The following is a 14,055-nucleotide window of genomic DNA, read 5'->3' on the forward strand; positions in this document are numbered from 1 at the left end:
AAATTCCTGAAAACGTCCCCAAAATTAATTTGTTTATCAAAAAGCTTGGTGGAAGAGAATTCCAGCTTGGAGGATTCTCTCAGCGTATTCCCTGCTTATTCCAGAAATCCTACAACCGGATTTTCTGGGGGAAAAAAACGGGATTATAGCAACCCTGAAGTAGTTGGATCCCAGTGGTGTTGAAGTGAACTGAACTCACCCTCTTCCTCAGGGTCCAGATACACAGCAGAGTTGACTGTCCTCACAGCGAGCAGGAACCAGCCTAACACCAAACTGGCAGGTGTCATCTTCAAAGTTTCTCTCTCTCTCGCTCTTTGGCTTATCTACTATCAGACACTCGCAACCTTAGACTCCTGTCTTCTTGGCACTCTCTCCCAGATTTTTGAATCTTTTGAGCTATTCACCACAGTGTAGCTGTCAGGTTCAGATGTAAGTCCGCCCTCTCAGTGCAGCCCTCCAAACACAGCTCTAATGAACAAGGACTGGGACCCAGCCTCCCTCCTTTCTTCCCTCTCTTCAAACCTTAAAGGCCCAGTGCAGTCAAAAACAAGATTTCCCTGTATTTTATATATATTTCCACACTTTGCGATTGGAATAACGCTGTGACATTTAGAAAATTATGATAATGCACATTTAGTGTAAGAGCTGTTTGAAAAGGCTGCCTGAAATTTCAGCCACTTTTGGTGGGATGGAGTTTTGGCCTTCCATGGTGACATCACCACGTGGTAATATTTAATAGACCAATAAGAAAGAGTTCCAAACCTCTCTGCCAATAACAGATCATTTTTGTTTCTTTTTGACAATTTGAATTGAAAAACAATCACAGTAGGACACTTAATTGTTACCCAGAGACATTATCTGATATTGAGATTAAAAACAGCTGCAATGGACCTTTTTAAAAACCCAGCCTGAACGATGTCCCCGCCAACAACGAGGTTACACATATGAATAGGGACAAACCAAGGTTGTAGGTAGTAGTCCGAGGTAACACACATAAGTCTGCATCGTAAATGGCACTTTCTTCCCAATATAGTGCACTACTATCTGTCAAAAGTAGCACACTACCACGTAGGAAAAATTGTGCCACTTGGGCTGCACCCATACAACTAGGCCAAGATGCACTCTTAGTAAACATCTTACAACTACGTAACTACGTCGTCTTAATACACACATCAACAAGCAGACTCATTAACATGTGAACAGGGGCAATAGTACATGGGTGGTACTCCTCTTTTGTCTGCCGTCTTTTCTACATACATTTTTAAAGGCCATTGTGAAATCTTTACTGGTGCGGGAACCCCAGTCAATGGCTACGTCCCAAAGGGCACCTTATTCCCTATATAGTGCACTACTTTCGAACAGGGCACACATAGGGCTCCAGTAATACGTAATCCACTATATAGGGAATAAGGTGCCCTTTGGGATACACAAAGTGAGATGAAAAGAAGGCCTGCCAACGAGTCAAGGGCAGTTCACTGACACTGCCAACGCTCTAACTGTGTGTGTGTGTGTGTGTGTGTGTGTGTGTGTGTGTGTGTGTGTGTGTGTGTGTGTGTGTGTGTGTGTGTACACGTGCGAGGCTGTAACAGACAAGGAGCACTGGAAAGCAAGCTAGAACATGAGGAACATTTTCGGACAATTGTACCATTTTTTTTAGTTGGGAATTTAACTTTTTACGAGTTGATTTTTCAGCCTACATTTTACGGACGTAGAAATATGTTCATTTTTTTGTTGTTGTCATGTTATCTCATATCTGGATAGGTCATGATGTCATGTTATCTCATATCTGGATAGGTCATGATGTCATGTTATCTCATATCTGGATAGGTCATGATGTCATGTTATCTCATATCTGGATAGGTCATGATGTCATGTTATCTCATATCTGGATAGGTCATGATGTCATGTTATCTCATATCTGGATAGGGCATGATGTCATGTTATCTCATATCTGGATAGGTCATGATGTCATGTTATCATATATTTGGATAGGTCATGATGTCATGTTATCTCATATCTGGATAGGTCATGATGTCATGTTATCTCATATCTGGATAGGTCATGATGTCATGTTATCTCATATCTGGATAGGTCATGATGTCATGTTATCTTATATTTGGATAGGTCATGATGTCATGTTATCTCATATCTGGATAGGTCATGATGTCATGTTATCTCATATCTGGATAGGTCATGATGTCATGTTATCTCATATCTGGATAGGTCATGATGTCATGTTATCTCATATCTGGATAGGGCATGATGTCATGTTATCTCATATCTGGATAGGTCATGATGTCATGTTATCTCATATCTGGATAGGTCATGATGTCATGTTATCTCATATCTGGATAGGTCATGATGTCATGTTATCTCATATCTGGATAGGTCATGATATCTCATATCTGGATAGGTCATGATGTCATGTTATCTCATATCTGGATAGGTCATGTTATCTCATATCTGGATAGGTCATGATGTCATGTTATCTCATATCTGGATAGGTCATGATGTCATGTTATCTTATATTTGGATAGGTCATGATGTCATGTTATCTCATATCTGGATAGGTCATGATGTCATGTTATCTCATATCTGGATAGGTCATGATGTCATGTTATCTCATATCTGGATAGGTCATGATGTCATGTTATCTCATATCTGGATAGGTCATGATGTCATGTTATCTCATATCTGGATAGGTCATGATGTCATGTTATCTCATATCTGGATAGGGCATGATGTCATGTTATCTCATATCTGGATAGGTCATGATGTCATGTTATCTCATATCTGGATAGGTCATGATGTCATGTTATCTCATATCTGGATAGGGCATGATGTCATGTTATCTCATATCTGGATAGGTCATGATGTCATGTTATATCATATCTGGATAGGTCATGATGTTATGTTATCTCATATCTGGATAGAGGGTGGATAGGCATGATGTCATGTTATCTCATATCTGGATAGGTCATGATGTCATGTTATCTCATATCTGGATAGGTCATGATGTCATGTTATCTCATATCTGGATAGGTCATGATGTCATGTTATCTCATATCTGGATAGGTCATGATGTCATGTTATCTCATATCTGGATAGGGCATGATGTCATGTTATCTCATATCTGGATAGGTCATGATGTCATGTTATCTCATATCTGGATAGGTCATGATGTCATGTTATCTCATATCTGGATAGGTCATGATGTCATGTTATCTCATATCTGGATAGGTCATGATGTCATGTTATCTCATATCTGGATAGGTCATGATGTCATGTTATCTCATATCTGGATAGGTCATGATGTCATGTTATCTCATATCTGGATAGGTCATGATGTCATGTTATCTCATATCTGGATAGGTCATGATGTCATGATATCTCATATCTGGATAGGTCATGTTATCTCATATCTGGATAGGTCATGATGTCATGTTATCTCATATCTGGATAGGTCATGATGTCATGTTATCTCATATCTGGATAGGGCATGATGTCATGTTATCTCATATCTGGATAGGTCATGAGCTGTCTTTTTTTCTGGTTTATGTTTTTTTCTTCAGTTGGAGTTGATTCAGATCCATGATGCTGATAATGATGCTTGTTCTGTAGGCATTTCCTGAAATCAAATTGATAATACATGATCTACTGTAAGGTGTATTTTGAGCAGTGTGGAATACAGAGAGGTAAAACATCACAATATTTCAATGCAATTTATTAAATGGAATCACACAAGCAGTTCCTCATTGGCATATAAACCCATTTAAAAACCTCCCCGTTTCCCAATCTGTGGCAACAAGTGAGCGAACTATTCTGTACCAGACAGACAGATCTAACGGGACCGAATACAATTTTGCTTCAAATAATTTAAAAGACAAAGTGATACTTTGCTTGCATTTTCTATTTTTGTTCTTTTTAATTGGAATAGCTACATAAAAAGGGAAATGTTTACTATCAATGAAAGACTTGGTCTACAAGCTGGATGCACTGTGAACTGAGCTTTGAGCCTGCTTATCGGTACAACAGCCTCATCTGTGGTGGTAGCCCCTACTGGGGAAGCATGGTGGACATCTGTAGCCCCTACTGGGGAAGCATGGTGGACATCTGTAGCCCCTGCTGGGGAAGCATGGTGGACATCTGGAGCCCATGCTGGGGAAGCATGGTGGACATCTGGAGCCCATGCTGGGGAAGCATGGTGGACATCTGTAGCCCCTACTGGGGAAGCATGGTGGACATCTGGAGCCCATGCTGGGGAAGCATGGTGGACATCTGGAGCCCATGCTGGGGAAGCATGGTGGACATCTGTAGTCCCTGCTGGGGAAGCATGGTGGACATCTGTAGTCCCTGCTGGGGAAGCATGGTGGACATCTGTAGCCCCTGCTGGGGAAGCATGGTGGACATCTGTAGTCCCTGCTGGGGAAGCATGGTGGACATCTGTAGCCCCTGCTGGGGAAGCATGGTGGACATCTGTAGTCCCTGCTGGGGAAGCATGGTGGACATCTGTAGCCCCTGCTGGGGAAGCATGGTGGACATCTGTAGTCCCTGCTGGGGAAGCATGGTGGACATCTGTAGTCCCTGCTGGGGAAGCATGGTGGACATCTGTAGTCCCTGCTGGGGAAGCATGGTGGACATCTGTAGTCCCTGCTGGGGAAGCATGGTGGACATCTGTAGTCCCTGCTGGGGAAGCATGGTGGACATCTGTAGTCCCTGCTGGGGAAGCATGGTGGACATCTGTAGTCCCTGCTGGGGAAGCATGGTGGACATCTGTAGCCCCTGCTGGGGAAGCATGGTGGACATCTGTAGTACCTGCTGGGGAAGCATGGTGGACATCTGTAGTCCCTGCTGGGGAAGCATGGTGGACATCTGTAGCCCCTGCTGGGGAAGCATGGTGGACATCTGTAGCCCCTGCTGGGGAAGCATGGTGGACATCTGTAGTCCCTGCTGGGGAAGCATGGTGGACATCTGTAGCCCCTGCTGGGGAAGCATGGTGGACATCTGTAGCCCCTGCTGGGGAAGCATGGTGGACGTCTGTAGCCCCTACTGGGGAAGCATGGTGGACGTCTGTAGCCCCTCATGGTGGACATCTGTAGACCCTGCTGGGGAAGCATGGTGGACATCTGTAGCCCCTGCTGGGGAAGCATGGTGGACATCTGTAGCCCTTGATGGTGAAGCACGGTGGACATCTGTAGCCCCTACTGGGGAAGCATGGTGGACATCTGTAGCCCCTGCTGGGGAAGCATGGTGGACATCTGTAGCCCCTGATGGGGAAGCATGGTGGACATCTGTAGCCCCTGCTGGGGAAGCATGGTGGACATCCGTAGCCCCTGATGGGGAAGCATGGTGGACGTCTGTAGCCCCTACTGGGGAAGCATGGTGGACGTCTGTAGCCCCTACTGGGGAAGCATGGTGGACGTCTGTAGCCCCTCATGGTGGACATCTGTAGACCCTACTGGGGAAGCATGGTGGACATCTGTAGCCCCTACTGGGGCCCTAAGCATGGTGGACATCTGTAGCCCCTGCTGGAGAAGCATGGTGGACATCTGTAGCCCCTGCTGGGGAAGCATGGTGGACATCTGTAGCCCCTCATGGTGGACATCTGTAGCCCCTACTGGGGAAGCATGGTGGACATCTGTAGCCCTGATGGGACAATCTTTATTGCACTCCACAACGCCTCTTCCCACCTGGACAAAATCAACACCTACGTGAGAATGCTGTTCATTGACTGTAGCTCAGTGTTCAACACCATTGTGCCCTCCAAGCTCATCACTAACGGGTAATGTGATTGGATGTTAATTATTTGACTAGGCTACCTGTATTTGACTTTGTGTTGTTATTTAGCTGAACACTAGATGGTTTAATTTCCTTTTTGATTGTCAAGCCCTGACCTTAGAGATCATTTTTATTCTCTATTTTGGTTAGGTCAGTGTGTGACTAGGGTGGGTAGTCTAGTTTTTTCATTTCTATGTTGGCCTGGTATGGTTCCCAATCAGAGGCAGCTGTCTATCGTTGTCTCTGATTGGGGATCATATTTAGGCAGCCTTTTTCCCACAGTTCTTTTTTTGTGGGATCTTGTCTATGTTCAGTTGCCTGCGAGTGCTACATTCGCTTCACGGTTCGTTTTTGTGCTTTATTGTTTTCTGTGAGTTTCATCTAATGAATATGTGGAACACTATGCACGCTGCGCCTTGGTCCGACCATCCTTCAAACAACGATCGTGACATTGGGCAGTGAAACGAGGCTACTCAGGTGAGGAAAAAAAACTCATCCAAATGAATAGCCCCGTTGGAAAATATAAATGGACTGTTTGAAAAAAAAGGAAACTAACTAACTAACTAAATATATATATATATATATGTATATATAGACACTGCTCAAAAAAATAAAGGGAACACTTAAACAACACAATGTAACTCCAAGTCAATCACACTTCTGTGAAATCACACTGTCCACTTAGGAAGCAACACTGATTGACAATAAATTTCACATGCTGTTGTGCAAATGGAATAGACAACAGGTTGAAATTATAGGCAATTAGCAAGACACCCCCAATAAAGGAGTGGTTCTGCAGGTGGTGACCACAGGCCACTTCTCAGTTCCTATGCTTCCTGGCTGATGTTTTGGTCACTTTTGAATGCTGGCGGTGCTTTCACTGTAGTGGTAGCATGAGACGGAGTCTAATACCCACACAAGTGGCTCAGGTAGTGCAGCTCATCCAGGATGGCACATCAATGCGAGCTGTGGCAAGAAGGTTTGCTGTGTCTGTCAGCGTAGTGTCGAGAGCTTGGAGGCGCTACCAGGAGACAGGCCAGTACATCAGGAGACGTGGAGGAGGCTGTAGGAGGGCAACAACCCAGCAGCAAGACTGCTACCTCCGCCTTTGTGCAAGGAGGAGCAGGAGGAGCACTGCTAGAGCCCTGCAAAATTACCTCCAGCAGGCCACAAATGTGCATGTGTCTGCTCAAACGGTCAGAAACAGACTCCATGAGGGTGGTATGAGGGCCCGACAACCACAGGTAGGGGTTGTGCTTACAGCCCAACACCGTGCAGGACGTTTGGCATTTGCCAGAGAACACCAAGATTGGCAAATTCGCCACTGGCGCCCTGTCCTCTTCACAGATGAAAGCAGGTTCACACTGAGCACATGTGACAGACGTGACAGAGTCTGGAGACGCCGTGGAGAACGTTCTGCTGCCTGCAACATCCTCCAGCATGACCGGTTTGGCGGTGGGTCAGTCATGGTGTGGGGTGGGATTTCTTTGGGGGGCCGCACAGCCCTCCATGTGCTCGCCAGAGGTAGCCTGACTGCCATTAGGTACCAGACCCCTTGTGAGACCATATGCTGGTGCGGTTGGCCCTGGGTTCCTCCTAATGCAAGACAATGCTAGACCTCATGTGGCTGGAGTGTGTCAGCAGTTCCTGCAAGAGGAAGACATTGATGCTATGGACTGGCCCGCCCATTCCCCAGACCTGAATCCAATTGAGCACATCTGGGACATCATGTCTCGCTCCATCCACCAACGCCACGTTGCACCACAGACTGTCCAGGAGTTGGCGAAAGCTTTAGTCCAGGTCTGGGAGGAGATCCCTCAGGAGACCATCCGCCACCTCATCAGGAGCATTCCCAGGCGTTGTAGGGAGGTCATACAGGCACGTGGAGGCCACACACACTACTGAGCCTCATTTTGACTGGATCAGCCAGTAGTGTGGCTTTCCACTTTAATTTTGAGTGGGACTCCAAATCCAGACCTCCATGGGTTGATAAATTTGATTTCCATTGATAATTTTTTGTGTGATTTTGTTGTCAGCACATTCAACTATGTAAAGAAAAAAGTATTTAAAAAGAACATTTCATTCATTCAGATCTAGGATGTGTTATTTTAGTGTTCCCTTTATTTTTTTGAGCAGTGTATATATATATTTTTTTATTTAAAAAAAATGTGAATCACATTTTTCTTTGGCGCACACCCAAAGGCGTTTTGCGTACCCCTGGGGTACCCCAGTTTGAGAACACCTGTTCTAAATAGCAAGTGGTTCCGTTTTTCATTCCAATACATGAAATCAAAATTGCACTAGCCTACTGGGTGAATTAATTAAAATATCAAGTGCGCTACAGCTATTACAACATGGACTGTATTTTAATAGCAATAAAATAGTTTTGGTGTTGAATGTTCACCAAAAAAGGAGGGCTCCCCCACCTCCCAGTTCCCAATTAAATTAACCCCTGCCTATCAGATTACAACAAGGTTTACAAGGCCAGGTTCAAATGCCGATATAAAATTCAAAGCAATCGGCAGAGTAAACTGGCACTGTCTGCTTTCTGAAAGGGAAAGTAAAGGGTTGCAGGCTGGCAGCTGCTGGTCCTAAAGCCAGACAGCATTACCCTAAACAGCCGTTGCATTTTATTCAGGATTGGAAAGATTTTAGCCTACTTAAAATTGTTCGTCTTGAGGTAGGGATGGCAACTTCCATACCCAACTGATGGCCCTGGCATGAGGTCTTTGTTCAAAAAGACAGAAAGATTCAATAGAAAGAGAGAGTTAATCAAAATGGAAAAGTTGCAAATCTGATGTTGAATAGGTTTTGATAGTCTAACAAGGGCCTTAAAGAGATTGAACAGGATCTTAAGCACTTACAAATTCGTAACATATCATACGAATTGCAGGCTTTTTTCTACTTTTTTCTATTTTTTTGCAGGACGTAACATATCATACGAAATGGATGACTTAGTACACAAATGGATGACGTAGTACACAAATGGATGACGTAGTACACAAATGGATGACTTAGTACACAATTGTGCACAATTTTCCGGGACTCGTGACCACTACTTTCAAAACTACTGGATGAAAGTATACAAGACCTTTATAACGCATCTTTAAGATGATGGCTGCGAATTGTTGCATATACCTGCAGTGAATCGATCTTCAGTCGTCCTTTGTGTTCCTCGGAAGACGTCAGGGTTTCTTTGTACATCTCCACTGCCTCCACAAACTCATCTACAGGTGGGCATGACAACAAAAACACTCCTCATTAAAGCCACACTACTCAATTAGTTTTTTAGCAGTTTCAACCATCATGCCAGGGGCACATTGGGACCAGAATTTGGCCATGGCATTTCTAACACACAGGCCCATTTTCTTTGAGGCCCCCACATTGGCCCTTTTTGTCCTCGAGGCCCCCTCACCAGACCATTTTTTCCCTTGAGGCTCCAATTATTAACCTGATCATTATCAACTTGCACAAGTTAGACAGGCCCATTAAGCTAAAAATGGACCAGCCCATCTGGCAAACTACAGATGGCCAGTCTGCCCCTGCACACAGCACAAGGATTAAGGATCCTCATTATAGGGACAATCGCAGATCAATGATGTCACAGTCTGTCAGGTCGGTTTCCCATGGGAAAGACAGAACAACTGGAGAGGTGAGGAGAGAAGGCGAGGTGGTGTTTCATTGTCTACCTCTGATGATGTGGATGCCTGCCAGACCGTTGAGGGCGTAACACCAATGTGTCTGTGAGCCTCTTTACATTCCACTCAACATTTCTTCTGCAGGGACTTGAGCAGCTCCTCTATCGTCATGGTGCTGTGTGATGGCATTACTGTAAGTCATAGGATCTATAAGTGTGTATAAGACATCATTGCAAACAACTAAACTAAATTAACCAACTGGAAGACTAAACCAAAGAAACCAACTGGCAAACAAAACAAACAGCAGCACCAGAAACTGAAACCCACTTTAGGCTTCCTTTATCAACCAACAAATTAAAACTGCACCACTGAAACATATTGTAGGTAAGACCTCATTAACTGTCAAACAGAACTGAACTATACAATAGCACACCACAGACCCGAACACACTGGCTTTATCAATTAACCAACGAACAAATGTGAGGCCATAGAGACCATTTATCTCCATGTGAGGCCAACCAATTACCAGCTAGTAATTTGGGCTCCGTGCCAACCAACTAATATAAGAAAGAGCAATTCAAATCGTCAAAGACAGCATGATGAGACAAGAGCCCTTGTATTGGCCACCCACCCCCACTTGCTTCACACAGTGAATGGGTCCTTGTAACACAGTAAAGTAAGGTGAAAAAAACTGTGCTATTAAGATACTTATGAATCACAGAGACCAAACCTTATATACTTCAATATATTTTTCATTAAAAAAATATATTTTATATGGAGAAAAATGTTAAGTACAAAATGTAATGCTTTTATTTACAACTTTGGAAGGATACTGAAAGGATATTTGTCAATGCTTCTGTTTTTATTCACACTTCATGATTTATACTTAATGATTTCTAAATGTCAGGGCATTTATTCACAAATCTTTATTCATGTTTACAAAAATGTTTACATTTATTAAAATGATGGTTTACGAATACAAATCGATATGTTTTTGTGTGTGGATTATATTTGTGCTTCCTTTTTTTTGTTTACAGATCATAGTTTATATATATTTTTATTGTACTCTCATATTTCCAACAATATTGCCATTAATCCACATAGGAGGAGCAATGACAACATTCCTACTCTGTACTGGGTGGGAGTGTCTTTGGCTGTTCATAGGATAAATAAACCCTTTGTTTACTTCCAAAGGTAGGCTACTTTCACCATAACCACTGCTGAAAAGTATGTGAAATTCTCTACAAGACCCCTGAAATCACAAACGTTTTTGACATTTTTTATGTTATTAGTGGCAACCCGTCATTCAGGGCTCAACGATTGTTATAGATTTGTTTTTACATTGTTATTTTATACATTGTTTGCAAACTGATATGTAACACAAATGAATGCCAAATTAAAAAGCAAAATAATGTTTTTTATTTTTTTAAAATTTTTAGTTAAGTAGCTCTATTTTGCATGTTATTTTGGCATTCATTTCGTGTTACATATCAGTTTGCAAACAATGTAAAAAATGTCATTAAAAAAAAGATCCTTGAGTTAATAAAGCATGGTCTCTTGAGTAACATGCTGACTTCACAGGGTGTGCGCGTGCGTGCGTCCTTCCGCGAGTGGCGTCGCGCGCATGTTGATTTTGTTCACCCACACCAGACTCGATCAGGACACGCAGGTTGAAATATCAAAACAAACTCTGAACCAACTATATTAATTTGGTGGACAGGTCGAAAAGCATTAAATATTGATGGAAATGTAGCTAGTTAGCTTGCTGTTGCTAATTTGTCCAGGGATATAAACATTGAGTTGTTATTTTACCTGGAATGCATAAGGTCTTCTACTCCAACAATTAATTCACCTTAGCTGTGTGATAACAGCTTCTCCATGTTCTGCCTCTACAAGTCAGCGTCACACTTATTCTCCTCCGTCTCCACCACTTCTAACATGGGAACAGAGAAATTGTACACAGACAGGGTCATGGATCAGTGGAGGAAGAGGAGTAGGACGTGAAAGAAGAAGAAGAAAAGTGACCAACCAGGAATGAGGAAGTCATAGCAAAACTCCATTCAATTCCGGATCTGTTGATTTGATTTTCTAATGCATCCGTTTCCCTCGCTGAGGAATTCAGGCTTTTCCAATCCCGATTACAGTACATCCCCACCTGCTGCAGGAAAGCCAACAAACACAGGAGAAAAAACATCACTTTAGAGTGAAACAACTAAATAAAAGGCAATATAATAATTTACTCCATATTCATGACCAAAATGGATGGACACAATTGATGGGTGACTACGTCAGACAACCACCATGCTGATCAAACTACACATTTCATTGAAGCACTTAAAACTGAAGAACAAAATCATGCCTGAATATTGACACTACTCTCCCAATGATCACATACAGAGTATATAAAGTCAGCGTAGAGTATATACAGTGTAGATTATATATAATCAAAGTAGAGTATATACAGTGTAGATTATATATAATCAAAGTAGAGTATATACAGTGTAGATTATATATAATCAAAGTAGAGTATATACAGTGTAGATTATATATAATCAAAGTAGAGTATATACAGTGTAGATTATATATAATCAAAGTAGAGTATATACAGTGTAGATTATATATAATCAAAGTAGAGTATATAAAGTCAGTGTAGAGGATATAAAGGCAGCATAGAGTATATAAAGTCAGTGTAGAGTATATTTAAAAAAACATTTAAATTAATTTTACTAGGCAAGTCAGTTAAGAACAAATTCTTATTTTCAATGACGGCCTAGGAACAGTGGGTTAACTGCCTGTTCAGGGGCAGAACGACAGATTTGTACCTTGTCAGCTCAGGGATTTGAACTTGCAACCTTTCGGTTACTAGTCCATTAGGCTCTAACCACTAGGCTACCCTGCCGCTCCAGGCTACCCTGACTATATCAAGTCAGTGTAGAGTATATAAAGTCAGCATAGAGTATATAAAGTCAGTGTAGAGGATATAAAGTCAGCATAGAGTATGTAAAGTGTAGAGTATTTAAAGAGTGTATATTAAGTCAGAGTAGAGTATATAAAGTTATAAAGATGCCTGTCTCCACTAGGCCAGTCCTATCCAGAGGCCTGGTTTCCACTAGACCAGTCCTATCCAGAGAAATGTTCTCCACTAGGCCAGTCCTATCCAGAGAAATGTTCTCCACTAGGCCAGTCCTATCCAGAGAAATGTTCTCCACTAGGCCAGTCCTATCCAGAGAAATGTTCTCCACTAGGCCAGTCCTATCCAGAGGCCTCCACTCCAGTTCTCCTTTACTACTACTACTACTACTACTCTCGTCACTGCTCGTCGCTGCTGGTGGTCAAACTGAGGGGGAAGGCCCTCTGGTCAAAACATGGGGGATTAACCCACACAGGGGGAGGCCCGAGGCTAAACTCCCCAATCAGAGACTTCCAGACATGAGCCAAGTCAGAGAGGAGCAGCACAGTGAGGGAGACGGAGGTGGAGGAGGAGGTGTTTGTCGCAGAGGAACCAGGGAACTGGGACTTCTCTCCTAGTCCTAAATCTGAGCTGAGCTGGATCAGTTGTTTCACAGTCCCCTGGACGGTCAATAGAAGAGAACCTGTTGGGAGTTGGTGGCCGGTTGCAAGGAGGGAGCTGGTTGAAATTTGTTCGCTGGTGAAGAGAAGAGAGCTTGTTGGTATCTGGTCGTCCTCTTCTTGGAGTAGAGACTCGTTCCTGCGGTCCTTGTGCATGTTCCAGTTCAGCTTATTTTTGGCCTCCTCATCCACCCTCAGCAATGGGGCACGCTTCCTTCTGTTGCTCATTATGACAGCCATAGGAGGGGGGAAAAGGATGTCAGGATAGTCACACATAGGTGCTCAAGTATATTCATGACGTCATGAAGGTGATTGGAGGAGTGAGTCCGTGTGCACCCGTCAATTAACAGCTCCAGTGAAGACCATTGAGCTATAATAAGAACAGTGAAGACAGTCTCCGGTGTTGCTTTGCTAGCTACCTAGCTATGTTTATTGTTTTATTAAAGCCAGCTAAGCTTAACAAATAGGATGGTGAGGTAAAGATTTGAACTCTATTAGCTCTATTTGCTGGGGAAGGAAGCTGATCATGTTTTTCAAGACATTGCCATTTTCCGTGGAGGAGAATCAGAACTATGAGACTGTTATGGGGATAAACTGGACAATCATTTTGTACCCCAAGTGAACACTATTCATGAAAGAGCCCGCTTTATTTCATTAGCGTGCCCAAAATCCCAGCTAGCTGATACTGTACATGTGCTCTCGACACTGCCAAGACCCAAAATATCCGGGACATGTTGGCCAAGTTAGATATTAGATAAAGAGTTGTTGGGGAAGCTTCAGCTAACGCCTGACTTGACCCTCGACAAAGCGGTAGAGCTTGTGAGGCAGTCAGAGCAAGGGGTATATTAGCGAATAAGGAGCTAATGCCTAACAGTGCACTGCTCGGTGAAGTAGCATACAAACGCTCGTCTCACAATGAGAAACAGAGACACAGAAACGGGCATTTGGACAACGCAAAGGGCCCAAAGCAAAAGGACACAATGTGTCGCTCCTGTGTGGTCAAGGGGGGGGGGGCGGGGGACTGAACTGTATGGGTTACTTTACAACTAGTGCTATTTGGAAAGAAAAG

The 14,055-nt window shown here is 43.3% G+C and overlaps 2 protein-coding genes and 1 long non-coding RNA gene across 3 annotated transcripts in view; all 3 read right to left on the reverse strand.

Annotated features, from left to right (window-relative positions):
• LOC118369116 (pancreatic secretory granule membrane major glycoprotein GP2-like) overlaps positions 1 to 453 on the reverse strand; it is a 26,448-nt gene extending 25,995 nt beyond the window's left edge. Inside the window, exon 1 of the mRNA XM_035753594.2 lies at positions 200 to 453. Within this exon, the coding sequence (XP_035609487.1) occupies positions 200 to 287 (88 nt within the window). The 5' untranslated portion in view covers positions 288 to 453. The remainder of the gene's footprint in view (positions 1 to 199) is intronic.
• A 3,768-nt stretch (positions 454 to 4,221) lies between these two features.
• On the reverse strand, positions 4,222 to 5,028 carry LOC127915635 (mediator of RNA polymerase II transcription subunit 30-like). Its single transcript, XM_052495861.1, has 2 exons — positions 4,816 to 5,028; positions 4,222 to 4,584 (listed from the first exon to the last, which is right to left on the reverse strand). The coding sequence occupies exons 1-2, from the start codon at positions 5,026 to 5,028 to the stop codon at positions 4,222 to 4,224; spliced, it is 576 nt and encodes a 191-aa protein (XP_052351821.1).
• Positions 5,029 to 8,915: 3,887 nt separating this feature from the next.
• LOC118369014 (uncharacterized) lies at positions 8,916 to 11,574 on the reverse strand. The gene is made up of 4 exons (XR_004822502.1): positions 11,446 to 11,574; positions 11,269 to 11,349; positions 9,468 to 9,591; positions 8,916 to 9,005 (listed from the first exon to the last, which is right to left on the reverse strand). It is a non-coding gene; the product is annotated as an uncharacterized LOC118369014 (long non-coding RNA).
• Between the last annotated feature and the right edge of the window lie 2,481 nt (positions 11,575 to 14,055).

The sequence above is a fragment of the Oncorhynchus keta genome, chromosome 35, assembly GCF_023373465.1.
Source record: "Oncorhynchus keta strain PuntledgeMale-10-30-2019 chromosome 35, Oket_V2, whole genome shotgun sequence".
Classification (NCBI taxonomy): domain Eukaryota; kingdom Metazoa; phylum Chordata; class Actinopteri; order Salmoniformes; family Salmonidae; genus Oncorhynchus; species Oncorhynchus keta.

Excerpts from the sequence above, each read along its gene's own strand:
- LOC127915635 (XM_052495861.1), bottom strand. The coding sequence starts at position 5,028 with ATGCTTCCCCAGCAGGGGCTACAGATGTCCACCATGCTTCCCCAGCAG. Across the intron at positions 4,585-4,815 it reads CCACCATGCTTCCCCAGCAG|GGACTACAGATGTCCACCAT; the intron begins GTACTACAGATG and ends CTTCCCCAGCAG.